The sequence below is a fragment of the Pelobates fuscus genome, chromosome 2, assembly GCF_036172605.1.
Source record: "Pelobates fuscus isolate aPelFus1 chromosome 2, aPelFus1.pri, whole genome shotgun sequence".
NCBI lineage: Eukaryota > Metazoa > Chordata > Amphibia > Anura > Pelobatidae > Pelobates > Pelobates fuscus.
The window spans coordinates 383,748,933-383,763,774 of record NC_086318.1 but is presented as its reverse complement, the minus strand read 5'-3'; the positions used below and the strand labels follow the sequence as shown (position 1 = coordinate 383,763,774).

Sequence of the window (14,842 nt, the reverse complement as noted above, 5' to 3'; positions counted from 1 at the left end):
TTAATAGGGCAAGGGAAAATTGATCTCCCTAGGCAAATCAGGTCACATGAATTGATAACCTTACTAAGCTATGCTTGTGAGATTCTCTGCCTTCCACAGATAATGCACTTTGGATATTAATCCTCTAATGGCAGAAATGACATAAAGTGACTAGTTATCACTAAGGTGCTACACTGCAGATTACACAGGATTATATTGATAAAAATGACATTTTCTGTAATGGCATTTAAACATGCGATAACACTCTCTATAATATGACATGCTGTATTAATGAATATGCAGCAGACATAAAATTAAATGTATCATCTACAACTGATACAAACATGAAACCAGAGACAATCGAGAGCCTTTGAATGTGCTGAGCCAAAGCAAACTGAGCACTGTATTAAAGGGACAGTCTTGGCATCATAACCACTTCAGCTTGTAGATGACAAATGTCTCAAACTGACAAAATAGGGCTTGAAAGCAAATCTCATAAGGCTGCAGAGACTGTGTTTTGGCACCACAACAACGTCAATAAACTGAAGTGGTTTCGGGTCCAGAGCATCTCTTTAACTTTTCCAATCACATTAGGAAAAACACATTGAAACATTGTGTACAACACCCCTGAGACTAAATAATATATGGCCACATTCCTATTGGATGCTATCAAAGTCTGTGACATTCTAATGTTCCTCTATCAGGATCCCACCAGTTTCCCTACCATGACTATTCACATTTTGTGGATCAACAAGACCATTTAAGGCCATGAAATGTTCCTTTTCAGCAGCCATTAAAGGTGTATAGGTCTCTAGTAGGGAAATAGTAATAGTCATTAAGCACACAGTCAAAGCTAAGACCCTATTATTTATTCCAGTCTTAAAGGAACACTATATGCAGTTGCACCCAGACCCCTGGAGTTGTGTGGGTGCCATGTGACCCAGTTTTAACCCTTCTGTAGGAACAGCAATGTTTTTTTCCAACATTAAACTGACAGCCACTAGAGGCGCTTCTGTGAAATAGTGGAGTACAATTTCACTATTTCTGCCAGCTGGTAGAGATCATCCGATTGGTACAGGGTAGTGTTTTGCCACGCATGTGCCTTAGTCATCAATGCTTTCAGATATGATGATCTCGATGATCTCAGCCAAAGAGGTGTAGCTTCACTGAGGAGAGCAGCACTGTGACTATCTCTTTTAACCCTTGCAGCGGGAATTTGGTCACCTAAAGGTTGACTAGGGCACTATAGCTTTAGGAATAGACATATGCATTCCTAACACTGTAATGTTCTTTCACTTCTACTTATTGCTTAATCCCACTTCGACACAAAAATAAAATAACACATACACGGATAGTGCATACAAACAATGCAGACGTGTTTGAAGCCATATTGTTCCTGACACCAAACTACTGATTTACAGCAAAGATTAAAGGAACACTATAGTCACCTAAACAACTTTAGCTTAATGAAGCAGTTTTAGTGTATAGCTCATGCCTCTCAGGTTTCACTGCTCAATTCACTGCCATTTAGGAGTTAAATCGCTGTGTTTCTGTTTATGCAGCCCTTGCCACACTTCACCTGTTTCTGCATGAAAAAAAACTGGTTTCACTTTCAATCAGATGTAATTTACCTTAAACAATTTTATATCTTGCTCTGTAAATTGAACTTTAATCACATGCAGGAGACTCTTGCAGGGTCTAGCAAGCTATTAATATAGCAGGGGATAAGAAAATCTAAATTAAATAGAACTTGCACTAAAGGAAGGATAAACATTAGATGACTCTTTACAGGAAGTGTTTAGGAAGGCTGTGCAAGTCACATGCAGGGAGGTGTGACTAGGGTTAATAAACAAAGTGATTTAGCTCCTAAATAGCAGATAATTGAGCATTGGGACTGCAGGGGCATGATCTATACACCAAAACTGTTTCATTAAGCTAAAGGTTGTTTTGGGGACTATAGTGTCCCTTTAACATTTTCATCTGCAAGCACTGAATACCTCATCTGAGAGTCTGATGTTACAATAAACTGGTGAGAGTATTGCATGACAAGTTAACCACATTTTTATATACAGTTCCCATAGGAACAAGGACTGTTCGGCCCAAAGTAAAGCAGAATAATGGCAGAAGGGACAAGATAGGTTGACATATCCACCATGATTTCTGTCCATAAGCAATAATGTCTTCATGTTGATAGGCAGCAAATCAAATGTTTTGCCCTGTAGTATATAAAACAAATATGCTTCAGAAGGAAAATTACTTAATCAAGGCTGTTTATTTGGGATCTGCCATGATTCAGCAATAGATTTTCTTTCTACAACACATCGGATGTACATACTTCATGGCCCAACTCTATATGCCTAAACAATATTAAGTGTTATGGTTCCAAAAGCACAGTGGATCGGGCAACCCAATAGGGGACTGGCGTGTTGTATAAAACAGCAAACAATGCAGAAATAGTAAATCCAATCAGGTGTTAATACAAGTATTTGTATATTAACCAAAGTGATATCTTATATCAACATAAAATTAAAACTCAATTAATGCTACATCAATAGGCAAGACGTTATCCTTTACTTAATGTCCAAAAATTATCGCTAGAAGCAACATAAACAAATACTTAAAGATACTATTAGCAACATAATAATCAGTAAAATAAAACAATATCTATTACAGCAGAAAAAGAACAGCAGTGAGCAATGTATTTGTAAAAGGGCCCCAGAGAAAGAAGATCAAATTAAATAAGCAGGATAGAGGAAGTTGGGGCCCCAAATAAGATTCTTGCAACCCCCTTTGCTATGAATCGTCATTAGTGATTATGTGGCTATATCTGGATATTTTATGACTAGGCCAATGTATGTGTATATTTTATTCCCTACATGTAAAGTACCATAGGAACGCATTCCTATAGCACAGCAGTATTAAAATTCACATCACTGGAAACATTCTGTAGGCAATATTACTTTTGCATCAATAAACTACGAGGATAAGAAGGCAATTTACAGGGCGTGCCACATACGAATGCAAATCATTAGCTGCGGGTTGCCAGCGGCACAAAGTGCTGATTGTATGTAAACACAGAGTGAAATTACTTACCAATTGTTCACTTGAAGTATAGTAAGACCTGTGTCTTGTGCCAACTGCTTTTTCTGTTCTTCTGAAGGGTAAGGGTGCTGCAAGACAACAAACAAGATATTTTAGATTCATTACTATATCGTCTTTTTGTGACACACAATAACGCCAGCATGCAGCGAATAATTAAAGCCCAAAATGCTGAGGTATGTCAGTCTTCTATTAACGGAATACTACATCATTTAATTATTAGGCACAGCAGACATACCAATTATAAGAATTAGTGAAGTGAAGAAATAGCTATTAGGAATTCTGGCTATACGCAAATATTCAATTTATCCTCAATTGGCACACAGTGGGAGGAAGCGCCATACCAACACGCAATCAGCTAAACATTTGTTCACACTAGTTTCAAATTCAATTTATAGAGAGAAATGCAAGAGGTAAAAAAAAAAAAAAAAAAAAGGCTTCATTGGCATAAAGATCAGCATCCTCCACATTATGTAGTTTATCGACAAAACGCTGGGATTTTGTACATGTGCCAAGTTAAGGTCATTGAACAGCATATTTTGCCTGACATTAACATAACTGTCTTAAGCTAATCATGAGGCAGTGCAGCCAAATAGAGCAATTCAAAAGTTTTTTTTCTTTCTTTTTTTTTTTTTAAACGTTAATTGAGGGATAACATTTCTTATGAGAACTTACAAAGGAAACAGACATCAAGATAAATGACTTGTTAAAAAACATAATATATTTAACCGTTTAAGCAGTAAATTCCACAAGTTATACTGGATAAACCTATTTTTTCCTCACTGTCTGGTAACCAATGTGAGTGTTGAGAGGTATTACTGAAATGTGTCCATTCTTTTATTTTTCTTAAATTATGGCTTTCCAAATATTATTGGTAAGATTGTCATGGTCATTCCTGTAAGTGTGAATTGTGCAAAATGTAAAATTTGATGTGAATTTGACATTTAAGTTCAAAATAGCTGAATTAATAACACAGCTGATATGGAAAATTTCTCAGATTTGTCTTTTTGACAAAAAATTTACAATTTTTTTTTTTTAAAGATTCACTTTTGCTTCACTTTGAATTCCTACAAATTCCCATTTATATATGAATAACTGTATTTCTTAACATAATGTAAACATATCCCTAAAACAATTCTGTATGCATATTTAGGATATTTGTAAGGGTAATTGCATAAGATGCACTTTAGGGAATATATATGAATGTGTTCGTATTAGAACAAACTTGTAAAAGTGAGGACAAAATTGCACAGTTAGTGCTTTTTGCAACTAGTCAGTTCTTCTTCTTATTATTTTATTATTTATGTAGCGCCATCAGATTCCGTAGCGCTGTACAATGGGTGGACTAACAGACATGTAATTGTAACCAGACAACTGGACGTACAGGAACAGAGAGGTGGAAGACCCTCAATGAGCTTCTTAAAGGACTACAATACAATCTGGTATAAAAAACATGTATTCCTAACACTATACTATTATCCGGGAGGGTTTAAAAGGTAAACTGAGATCATCCAACATTGGGACACAAGTGTACATGCGCAGCAAAATGCAATGCCGTGCCAACCAAATGATCTCTATAAGAAGCATTTAGATGAATAACCGCGACCTAACTCTGTCATTGCAGTGGAAGTACCTATAGTAGCAGATAATAAGACAAAGGCTAAAGGTGTGTAAACCCTGCAATGAAAATATTGCTGTTTCTACAAAACGGCCATGTTTTACATTGCAGGGTCAAAACGACAGGAGAGCTGCAACCAGGCACTTCATTGAGATGAAGAGGTCTGGGTGACTTACATGTCCCTTTAATTCCCCTCAACATTCTATTTAGTATATAGAAATCTAAACAGCTATAGGTATTTGTGCATTCAGTCACTCTGAACACCTGTGGTCAAGTAAACAATATTTGTAAAAAGTTCTCTTTAAGTCCACAACAATCTTTGAACTTTCACTGTGCCGCCTCCTATAAAGACTATCAATGTTTTTTTATTAATTATTTTCAATTAATATTGCTGTAGAATTCATGGAACAACATTTTGCAATGTACCTTTTTTTGATTAATAGTTTGTGTTGATCTATCTTCTTCTTTACTTTCCTAACAGAGATATTCAAATACATAGTTTACTCTCACCCATTAACAATTTTGTTATTCGATCAGACGTGTAGTATGACATTGTATGGCTGAGAAATGCATTTTCTTCCCATGTTTTAATTTTTTTAAGCATGTTTATAGTTTTTATGTTTGTTGACAGTGATAATAAAAAAGTGCATTTTTGCAGTTAAGCATGCTGGTTGGGCTAGCATTTAATGCCATTAGCGTTATTTGCTAAGACGGATTAGACATGTCCTAACACTGCTTGCTTGCATGCTTGCCTACTACGCTGTCATCCACATTTCACCGTATACATGCCTGTTTTTAAAAGCATTCCACAATTCTTCGGATTGCGTGTACAATACAACCTTGTAAGAGGTGTAAAGCACATATCGGACTCTGCAAATCTATCTTACTTTTGTAGTAAAGATATCAAAACTTTCATGGACTTGTACCGGTGTTTAAATATCTCAGTATTTAGAGAATCCATCAATGCTTCCTGTTATAAGTGTAATATAATACAAAAGGTATTTAACAAATATTGTGACATGTTATATTTAGGAACAAGGCATCTGAATGTGAGTGTTAGATAATGTACAAAAAAAACCTTGCCATAGTATATATAATTGTACTTAACGGTCACCCCCTACATAAAAAGCCTAACATCAAGGTAATAGTCTCTGAATGGGGGATACATGGATTTTAATTGAGTGCTTTTTCGCAGGCGTATGTAAGAGAGCAAAAGTGGATGTGTTTTTGGTTCCTTAAGCGAAAGCTGCTGTACGTGTAATATTTAACATCAAAATACAACATTTCAGATCTAATCTCCCTTCATGACATGGATCGTGATCCTGTAAAGTTAGGGGAAACTCTTATCATATGATCTTATTTTAAGTAATTGGAGCAAACTGTGTTGAATGTCATAAAGAAAGCAATAATTGCTAGCTTGCCTCGAGCCATTGAAAACGAGGACTTAATGCCTATTATGCTGTTTCCAATTGTTCTGCATTCTTTCCATCAGACAAGACCAGGCAAATGAGGCATCAAAAAATTCAGCCACCAACAAAAAAAAAAAAAAAATTGAAGAAAAAAAAAATACTACTACTTAATTATATAACACATATTTCTCAAAGTTTACTATGGTTTTGTTCAAGTCATCTGATCTCTTTTTCAACATATTTATTGGCTTACTGTAGCAGAAACTTTCAGTTTCGTGAAAAATCTATAATTGCCATAATCACATGAAAGCCATGACTTCATTCAGTTAATCCGTCTCAGCCAATGGTCCATAATGGTACAGACCTTTTAACTGAAACTTAATATGTTTAAAAATGTTTAAATACCCTCCATTCTTCTTATTAAAAAAAAAAAAAGTTCTTAAAAGGTTTTCTATTTTTTTTTTTTCTTGGGGGGGCTTGGGGGAGAGAGCGGTGTATATTACCCACTTGTATTGCAAAAACGAACTTCGCTTATACACAATGTGCCCCCACCATCACAGTGTTACAAACTAGGTTTTCAAAGACATGTTTTTAAGTCATTACTGATGTTATAAGTAATAGAGGAATATTGTAACTGACAAAAAGATCATGAGGCAAGATAAAAATCATATGACAAAACTGTCAATTAATCTTCTCTTCACGCTAATTGCTATCTGATTCTTTTGCAGGTTTTGACACCCAGCATATACACACATCAAATACTTGAGACAATGATCTTCAGCATAGTGGAATGTGTGAATATGACGCTACAATATCATTGGCTTACAAAAAAGTTATTTTAATGTCAGTATTAAATGTTTTGTGATAGATCAAATCCTTGTTTTTTGTGTTTTGTTTTTGTTTGTTTTGTTTATAAAAGAAATACAGATTCTTCACTCGCTAGTGATTCCTGCAGGGGACAAACATGTAAAGCTACATTTGAAATCAAATGATTTATATTTTAAACAATAATGTCAGAACTATATAATATATTAATAGAATATTTTTTTATAGTGCTCCTCATTTAGGTTGTTTATGATAGAATCTCTTGATTGTGTTTGAGGGGAGAAAAAAAAACACATCTAAACTTTTTATGCCTAGGAACGTTTAACCCCTTAGAGAACAGACCGTTTTTCAATTTTCTTACCGTTAAGGACCAGGGCTGTTTTTACATTTCTGCTGTGTTTGTGTTTAGCTGTAGTTTTCCTCTTACTCATTTACTGTACCCACACATATTATATACCGTTTTTCTCTCCATTAAATGGTCTTTCTAAAGATACTATTATTATCATCATCATTTCATATAAGTTACTATAAAAGACATTCTAAAATATGATGAAATAATTAAAAAAAAAAAAACACTTTTTCAAACTTTGACCCCCAAAATCTGTTACGCATCTACAACCGCCAAGAAACACCCATGCTATATAGTTTCTAAATGTTGTCCTGAGTTTAGAAATGTTAACATGTTCTTAGCTTTTTTTTTTGTAAAGTTATAGGGCTATAAGTACAAGTAGCACTTTGCTATTTCCAAACCTTTTTTTTTTTTTAAAAATAACGAAAGTTACATTGTAACACTGATATCTGTCAGGAATCCCTGAATAACCCTTCACATGTATATATTTTTAAAAGAAGACCATCGAGGCATCGCTGCAATACCATTAGAGTGGCTGGCTTCCACTGCTCTAATTCACCACGGGCGTATCAGTTACATCCGTGGTCCTTAAGGACCATTTTTTGTTGGACGTACCTGATACATCAGCGTTCGGGAAAGGGTTAACTATTGAGCAACCTATGGTATCAACATTGAAAAGTATGTAAATTTGTTTAGATAAGGCTAGAGCCAAAATGACATGATCCCCTAGGCATTAATACTACTGGTGACCTTTAGTACACTGAAAGAAGATGCTACACACTGAGTACAGGCTTAAACATGTGGATTGACGAGGTTTCATAGTTTAGCCAAACACACACACTTGGCTCCTGTTATGCCCCTTGTCAAGTAGATGCCAAAATTCACCTTGGGGCTCTAATGTACTAAAAGACAAATGCTTACACTCTCAGATCTGAGTAGATTTTTATCAAATTAAATAATCTGCTTGTGAAAATAAAGAGTCACAATCCAATAGCAAATGAAGTTAAAGAGCAGAGCGTAGAACCATAAATTACGATGACATATAAATTGGAGGGTCTCGGGTAATCACTTTTAATGTTGACTATGGAATATTTTGGCTCATATTTATTATCAGTAAGACCCGAAAATTGCACCAGTGAACCGGAAGGGCTAACTAAAAGCTATGATTGAATGGACTTTTTGTGTAGAACATTGGTGGGACACAGTGGTTGAGAAGAATTCAAGAGATGGAGAATATTCTAATATGTACGAAAAATGATACTAGGCGTACAATTGCCTGCAGTAGCTCATTGAATATCCACTCTGGAGAGTACACGCTAAATTATCAGATGATTAAGTGTTAAAATATTAATTGCTCAGTTAGTTATAAATAGGTATGACGGAGGCAAATAAGCTTTGTTTTTCTTATAGCTATTATGAATTCTCAATCCCTGACTAAAACATATTACTGTCATTTGGCATGGAGAGTTTAGGAGTTTTGTCCTCCTATAAAGCTACTAAGTTTCACTGAGCAAATATTGAAACTATTTGATATACAACCCTTGAAAGAACCACAAGTGTCTGAGGAAATCTGCCTATCCTCTGGTAAACACTGAGTTGAGCATTTTACTTGGTTGTGTCCATTAGCCTTGTACCATTATCTCTTAAAAGCTTAATTATTTGCAAACAATTGATCAAGATGGGAATATGAGATAAATCTGGAACCAGGGGAGAATTACAATGCATTAGGACTGCAAACAAAATTAGCTTCTCACAGAAGAAATTAATGATTGGGACAGTGTATATGTCATAGTAGAAGTTGTAATGCCTCTCCTGGAGTGCTGTCAATTTGACCTGTGCTAACACCTAAAGAGTCAGTCAAAGCCATCAAACAGAGAATGTATCTGAGAAAGCTGACTCTTCATCCCAGAATCAATGATGGTACGTACAATTGTCTGGTTTCCTGCTAAAGCTTCGCCAAAGTCTGCCAAATAATGAATTTCCAAATAGATTGTGATATAGATAATCTCAGAATACAAAATATATTTGTTTATATTTCATGTCAAGCATATGATACAATGTAATTTTTGTTAAAGATGGCTTACAAAGTAACATAAACTTAGCTTATCTGGCTTAGATAGGTGCCAAAAAGATTGTGATGAAACCAAACATTATAAACTCTACACCATGCAAATAGAAAAATGTTGTGCATCACCCTGTCACACAGTATAACCCTTAGGATAGCAAGGAACGGACTAATACAATATATACGTCTTAATGGGCCTTAAAGTGGCCGGACTTAACGTTAGACAGAGTAAAGCATAGTCGAAATATGAGCCGAGGTCAGGGTAACGAAGAGACAGCGAAAACGAGAGCTAGCCAGAGTCAGGTACATGGTACATGGTCAGAAGGGGAAACAAGACAGGCAAGGGTTAAAGAGAAACTCAGAGTCAGGAAACAAAACAAATACCAGAATACAGTACTAATCACAAGGAACACACTAAAGGGTACTAGGAATAGAAACCACAATAGGGCACAGAATCTAGGGCCATGTAAGTTTAAATACTTTTATTTTTAATTTGATTGCTCCACGTCATGCCAGCGCCCCAAAACGTATGTGACTGGGTGCGTCGGAATGACATGGGCCAATGGGAGCCGACTGCAAGGTTAGGCTCCCATTTCCCCTTTAAGAACGTGCTTGTGATGCGAGCAGTGTTCCTAATACTGTATGGGCTGTATGGGCTGTGCGCCCGATCAGACTGTTCAGCGTGCGGCCCGCCTGGAGCTCAGAGGTTTTGAGCTGCATGTGGCTCGCCTGGAGACAGGAGTGCTCAAGCCACATGCGGCTCGATCGGAGGACCCGTGCCGGCACGCGGACCGAGTAAGTACTGTTACACCCCACAATATCTCAAGCTGGACTTTGAAAAGTCCCCCTTGGGCATAGAAATGGGAGAAATCATGTTTCCACAAGTACTCCCAGAGTTCCAATCTTTACATGCCAATGAGCACAGACAGGCACTGTGTTTATGATTTCACCCTCCTAGGCTATAATTTAAAAAAGTCTCCATTGCTAAGGATACCTGCAGAAATGCACAATGAAGTCTGAAACACGATGCCTATCTGTGCCAGTTTGATTGTCAATCTGGGAAGTCTAGGATAGTTGTAGAAACATGATTTATCAAGTTTCTGTGCCCAAGGGATATACAGGTGATGCATAACAGTAATCATTCCAGTGACTTTAGATAGATAGATAGATAGATAGATAGACAGGCAGACAGATAGACAGACAGACACCAGTAAATACACAATGTATTATTTTAATCGGTGCCGGATCCATCTTTATTATTAGCTGAGATTTCACGTAATAAATTGTTAAATTTGTTAACATGGAAATTGGATGTCATATGAAGAATCTTTGGAACAGTAAATGTTAAAGAAGAAAATGTATTGACTTATTAAAGATCTAATTGTAGCTCTTAATCTTTACATAGGTGAGTGACTACTTGGTAACCCTCATCAAAAGACTGGATGCCAATAAAACTCTCCCTGGAGAACCCACTGTAAGAGACAAATGCAGTTTGCAAAACTCCAAAACATTGCAATCCTGCAGTGAGTAACAAAGACGTAACTGTGATAAATTAAAGTTAAACATTTAACTTCCCCGCCAACTTATTAAATATTTAATCTTAATTAAATTTGCATCACTTTTCATGAAAAGAAAAAAAAAAAAAAGAAAGATTTTCATTAACAATTCAGAGCTTCGTTACAGGAGCACAGACAATGTTCTACAGCAAATAACAACAAGAAGTAAAACCCAGCTACAGTATTCACAGATGGAAAATGTCCAATGTTATATCTTAATGAAACTTCTTGTCCAAATGTATTCCTTTCATCAGAGTTTCCACCACTGGCAGTCTACGCGGATGCCAAGAGAGTGATACGCACTTTATCTTATCTGCTCTGGTAACCATGTATCAAAAAACATTCTCTCCCTCGGCTGCCCTGCCCCCGTGACTGCATTTTGTAATGTACGTAGGAAATTCGAAAATAATCTTATACAGGGCCTGCCGTTGAGATAGTAAAACTCTAAACAATTCCAGCCTTAAACCTGATCCTTGCTAATTCCATCTGACACCAAAGAGATTCTACTGTAAATAAAAATTACAAGGGCAAGTCCAACAAGTAACACCCCACATTACCCTGTGAGTACCAAAGAATTGAGCAATATATACAGACGTGTTAAAAGGGAAGATCCTAACATTTATTTTTAGAACAACACTTCATTGACAACCTTTAACAATGTTGCACATTTTTTTTTGTTTGATATAATGGTGTTTTTAATTTTTTTCATTTACAATGCCTTTGAAATCTGCACACTTTGCATTTGTTACTTTCCCCCAAATATGTGTTATTGACTTTTTTTTAAAAATACAAACTTAATTGGGAAATAGGATATTTACTGATAATAAAGATTTCAATATGAATGTTATCACATATAGTGCGTATGGTTTTCTGTAGATCAATCGGATTATAAGGGACACTGTCACTTCTTTACTCTATTAAATAAAACATTGAAAATCACCTAGAACTTGTGTAAAACATTTTTGTGAGATGCGCCATTTTCTTTTAGATTTATATTAAACATCTAGCATATAGTATCGTAATCCATTTCAGACAAGGCAAAACCTGAACAGACATTGTTATTTGTTAACTATAACAAGAAAACAATATTAATAAGCCTGGGCATGCTTGTTTGCTATGGGTGGAGAGCAGAAGGATGGCCTTTGGGTGGTCTCTTCTGCTGTCCTTTATCAATCAATTCCTCAACATAGGGTGCCGCAGAATTGATTGATGGGTGGGAGAAAAACCTAATTTTAGGTTCTTCTTACTCTATACATTTCATAGGGAAAAAAAATGCTAGAACAATGTATAAATTAAGTTTGATGCTCTTTAAAAAGAGCCAATGTAGATTTGGATACATGTCCTTTAAATTTAAGGTCAAAATAGCCTAAATAAAAATATTCTCTAAGTCAACTATGCTAAACTAAACAACTATAAAAAAAAAAAAAAAAACCTTAGGGAAACTCCGCTGCCCAAATACAATAATTGAATAAAAATCACCTTTTAGTAGAGATACTATCAATGAAAATATGCAAGCATTTAATTGTGCATTTTTTATATTGGGGGTATCTCTAAAAGCAGATTGTAAACGCTGCAGTTCACTTGTCTGCAGCCTTTGTAGATCCTCCCCTTCTATCTCCGCCCAGACTTTCTGTGGCTGTCCAATCACAGACTTCACAAAGCAGCTCAATGAGAATTATTTGAACGGCAGGTGCTTAGCCCAATGAGCCATAACAAACCAGGAAGTAACAGGACCAGTTGTGTGACGGACAGTTTATTTATAAAAGTACTAATTTATATTGAAATCTGCACTTTATGTAAAATGTAGAAAAGAGCACACACTCTTCACACAGAAGGCACTTCAGCAAGCTAAAGTGCTTTAGGCATATGGAGTGTCCCTTTAAACTTTTGTCTACACAGCAGTACAGTATTAGAGTAAACATTCTGTTTGTGGGGGATGCCATCTATAAGAAAAGCTTAAACCCCTTAAGGGCACATGACGGATATAGTCCGTCATGATTCCCTTTTATTCCAGAAGTTGTGTCCTTAAGGGGTTAAAATGAAGTGTTCACCTCTTTCAGCAGAAAAGACCAAGATGGAGTAATCTCTCAATATTTTATAAGCAATGTGCTCAACCCACACATGACATTTCATGTGTGAAGCAAGATAAATGAATCACTCTGGAACTGATATACTTGCAGATCATTCTTTTTTTTTTTTTTTAAAGAAACATTTAGTCTGAGTTTGGAAACTACCAGCAAAGATTAAATATATCGGCTTCAAGATATTGCACGCATTAAATCAATAACAATAGCCTTCCCTTCTTGCTTCAAATCTTTTTTTTTTTTTTTTTACGAAACCCGTTCAGGAAAAATAGTTTTTCCTGAACCCATTTTTGTTGTTGTTGTTTTTTGTAAAGAAAAAAACACCCTATTTCAGTTGATGCTTTGTCAGCTGTCTGAGCCAGAGAAGAAATAAAAGTTGTTATGACTTATGAATGGGTGTGGAGCAACAGGGAAGGACAGGAAATGATAGAGAGAAAAAAAAGGTTTTCTAGATAGCAGCCCTGGAAGGGTTGCTGTCAATTGCCCATGGCACGGAATCTTTATAAGTATAATAATTTTTAATGAATCACAGAATTAAGAGGAAGTTGTGGATAATAGAAAGATACACACTTAAAAAGAGGATCATATCTTCGCAGACCTCTCAGGCGGGACATTGGCGTGGAGACGATCTATGAGCGCTTTCACGGCCCTACTTCGGCTCCACCAAATCAGGTACCGCTGGGGACCCAGCCGCACCATACACATTGACAGAGGGGATGCCAAACACGTTATAAGGGACATGCAAGAAGCGGTGGCAATATTGGGCCTACTTCACTTACCCACAGACTCGCTCACGATCACGCCGCGCCCAACAGGCAACACTACTACACTAAGAAGGGATGCCATGAATGCCCCGGAGTTTATCCCCCGGGGGAGGCCTTCAGACCCGAACGCCAAGGCTGCCCACTTGAAGCCGGACTCCAACCCAGGCGAGCACCGCTAAACTCGCACCAGACCGCAATGTGGTAACATGAACGGTTTGACTACTCCTGGCAATATAGCCACACACAAGATACTCTTTATAACCGTATTTTTTCTTTTTATTTGTATTTTTATCTTTATCTTTCAAACTGTGTTAACCCGTTCTTTCCAAAGTAGCCTTTCGATAGTAGGCTGTTTACCTGCTGTAACTGTATACCCTAGCATTTGTCTGAACTATAGAATGCCTACTTAACTCAAGCACTACATATGTAGTAGAACGGACCTCGGACCACTGTCATTAGATTTAGATTTTATGATGCGTACTTTACAGCCTTATGTGCATGTTAGTCTACCTCATGCGACAATTATGTCCCGACCCTGCAGGCACCATGTATCCCCGGTATATATAACTTACAGCCACGATGCCCATACCGAGCTCGGCAGTAAATGTATACTCAGGCCACAGGGGCGAACCTCACAGCGGCACCATACTTGGGCAACAATAGGCAATTTAGGTACAGCGACACCTTACATCACACAGCGACACTTATGAGGCTGTAAGCCGACCCACCCACAACAAATGCCACTACGAGTTCCAGCCACTGACATAGCTCATAGATATTAGCTAAACACCTAGCAGACACATACGCTGGATAATACCGCTGAGCCGAACGAAGGCCTAAGCCAATATGCACAACATATAACCCTCACATTATGTGAGAAGGTACTCCGACCACCATACGAAACCACACTACATATAGGAGTGATGGGCTACAAGAACTTAACCTAATTTAATTAGAAGGCCGAACAGGTTATCCCCGTGTGTATTCTCATTTAAAACAGTGCTGTATGTGCTCTTACGCCACACTGGCAACATGTCGTGAAAATGCATGCAGCTGCGTGGTCATAACTGCTCTTTTAGGCATAATAATATATC

General features: G+C 36.9%; 1 protein-coding gene across 4 annotated transcripts in view; it reads right to left on the bottom strand.

Moving 5' to 3' along the window:
- The window catches only part of MEIS1 (Meis homeobox 1), a 131,651-nt gene that overhangs the window by 31,129 nt on the left and 85,680 nt on the right, over positions 1-14,842 (bottom strand). For all 4 annotated transcript variants that reach the window (XM_063443783.1, XM_063443784.1, XM_063443785.1 and 1 more), the window contains exon 9: positions 3,073-3,149. In XM_063443783.1, coding sequence (XP_063299853.1) covers positions 3,073-3,149 — 77 coding nt within the window. The remainder of the gene's footprint in view (positions 1-3,072; positions 3,150-14,842) is intronic.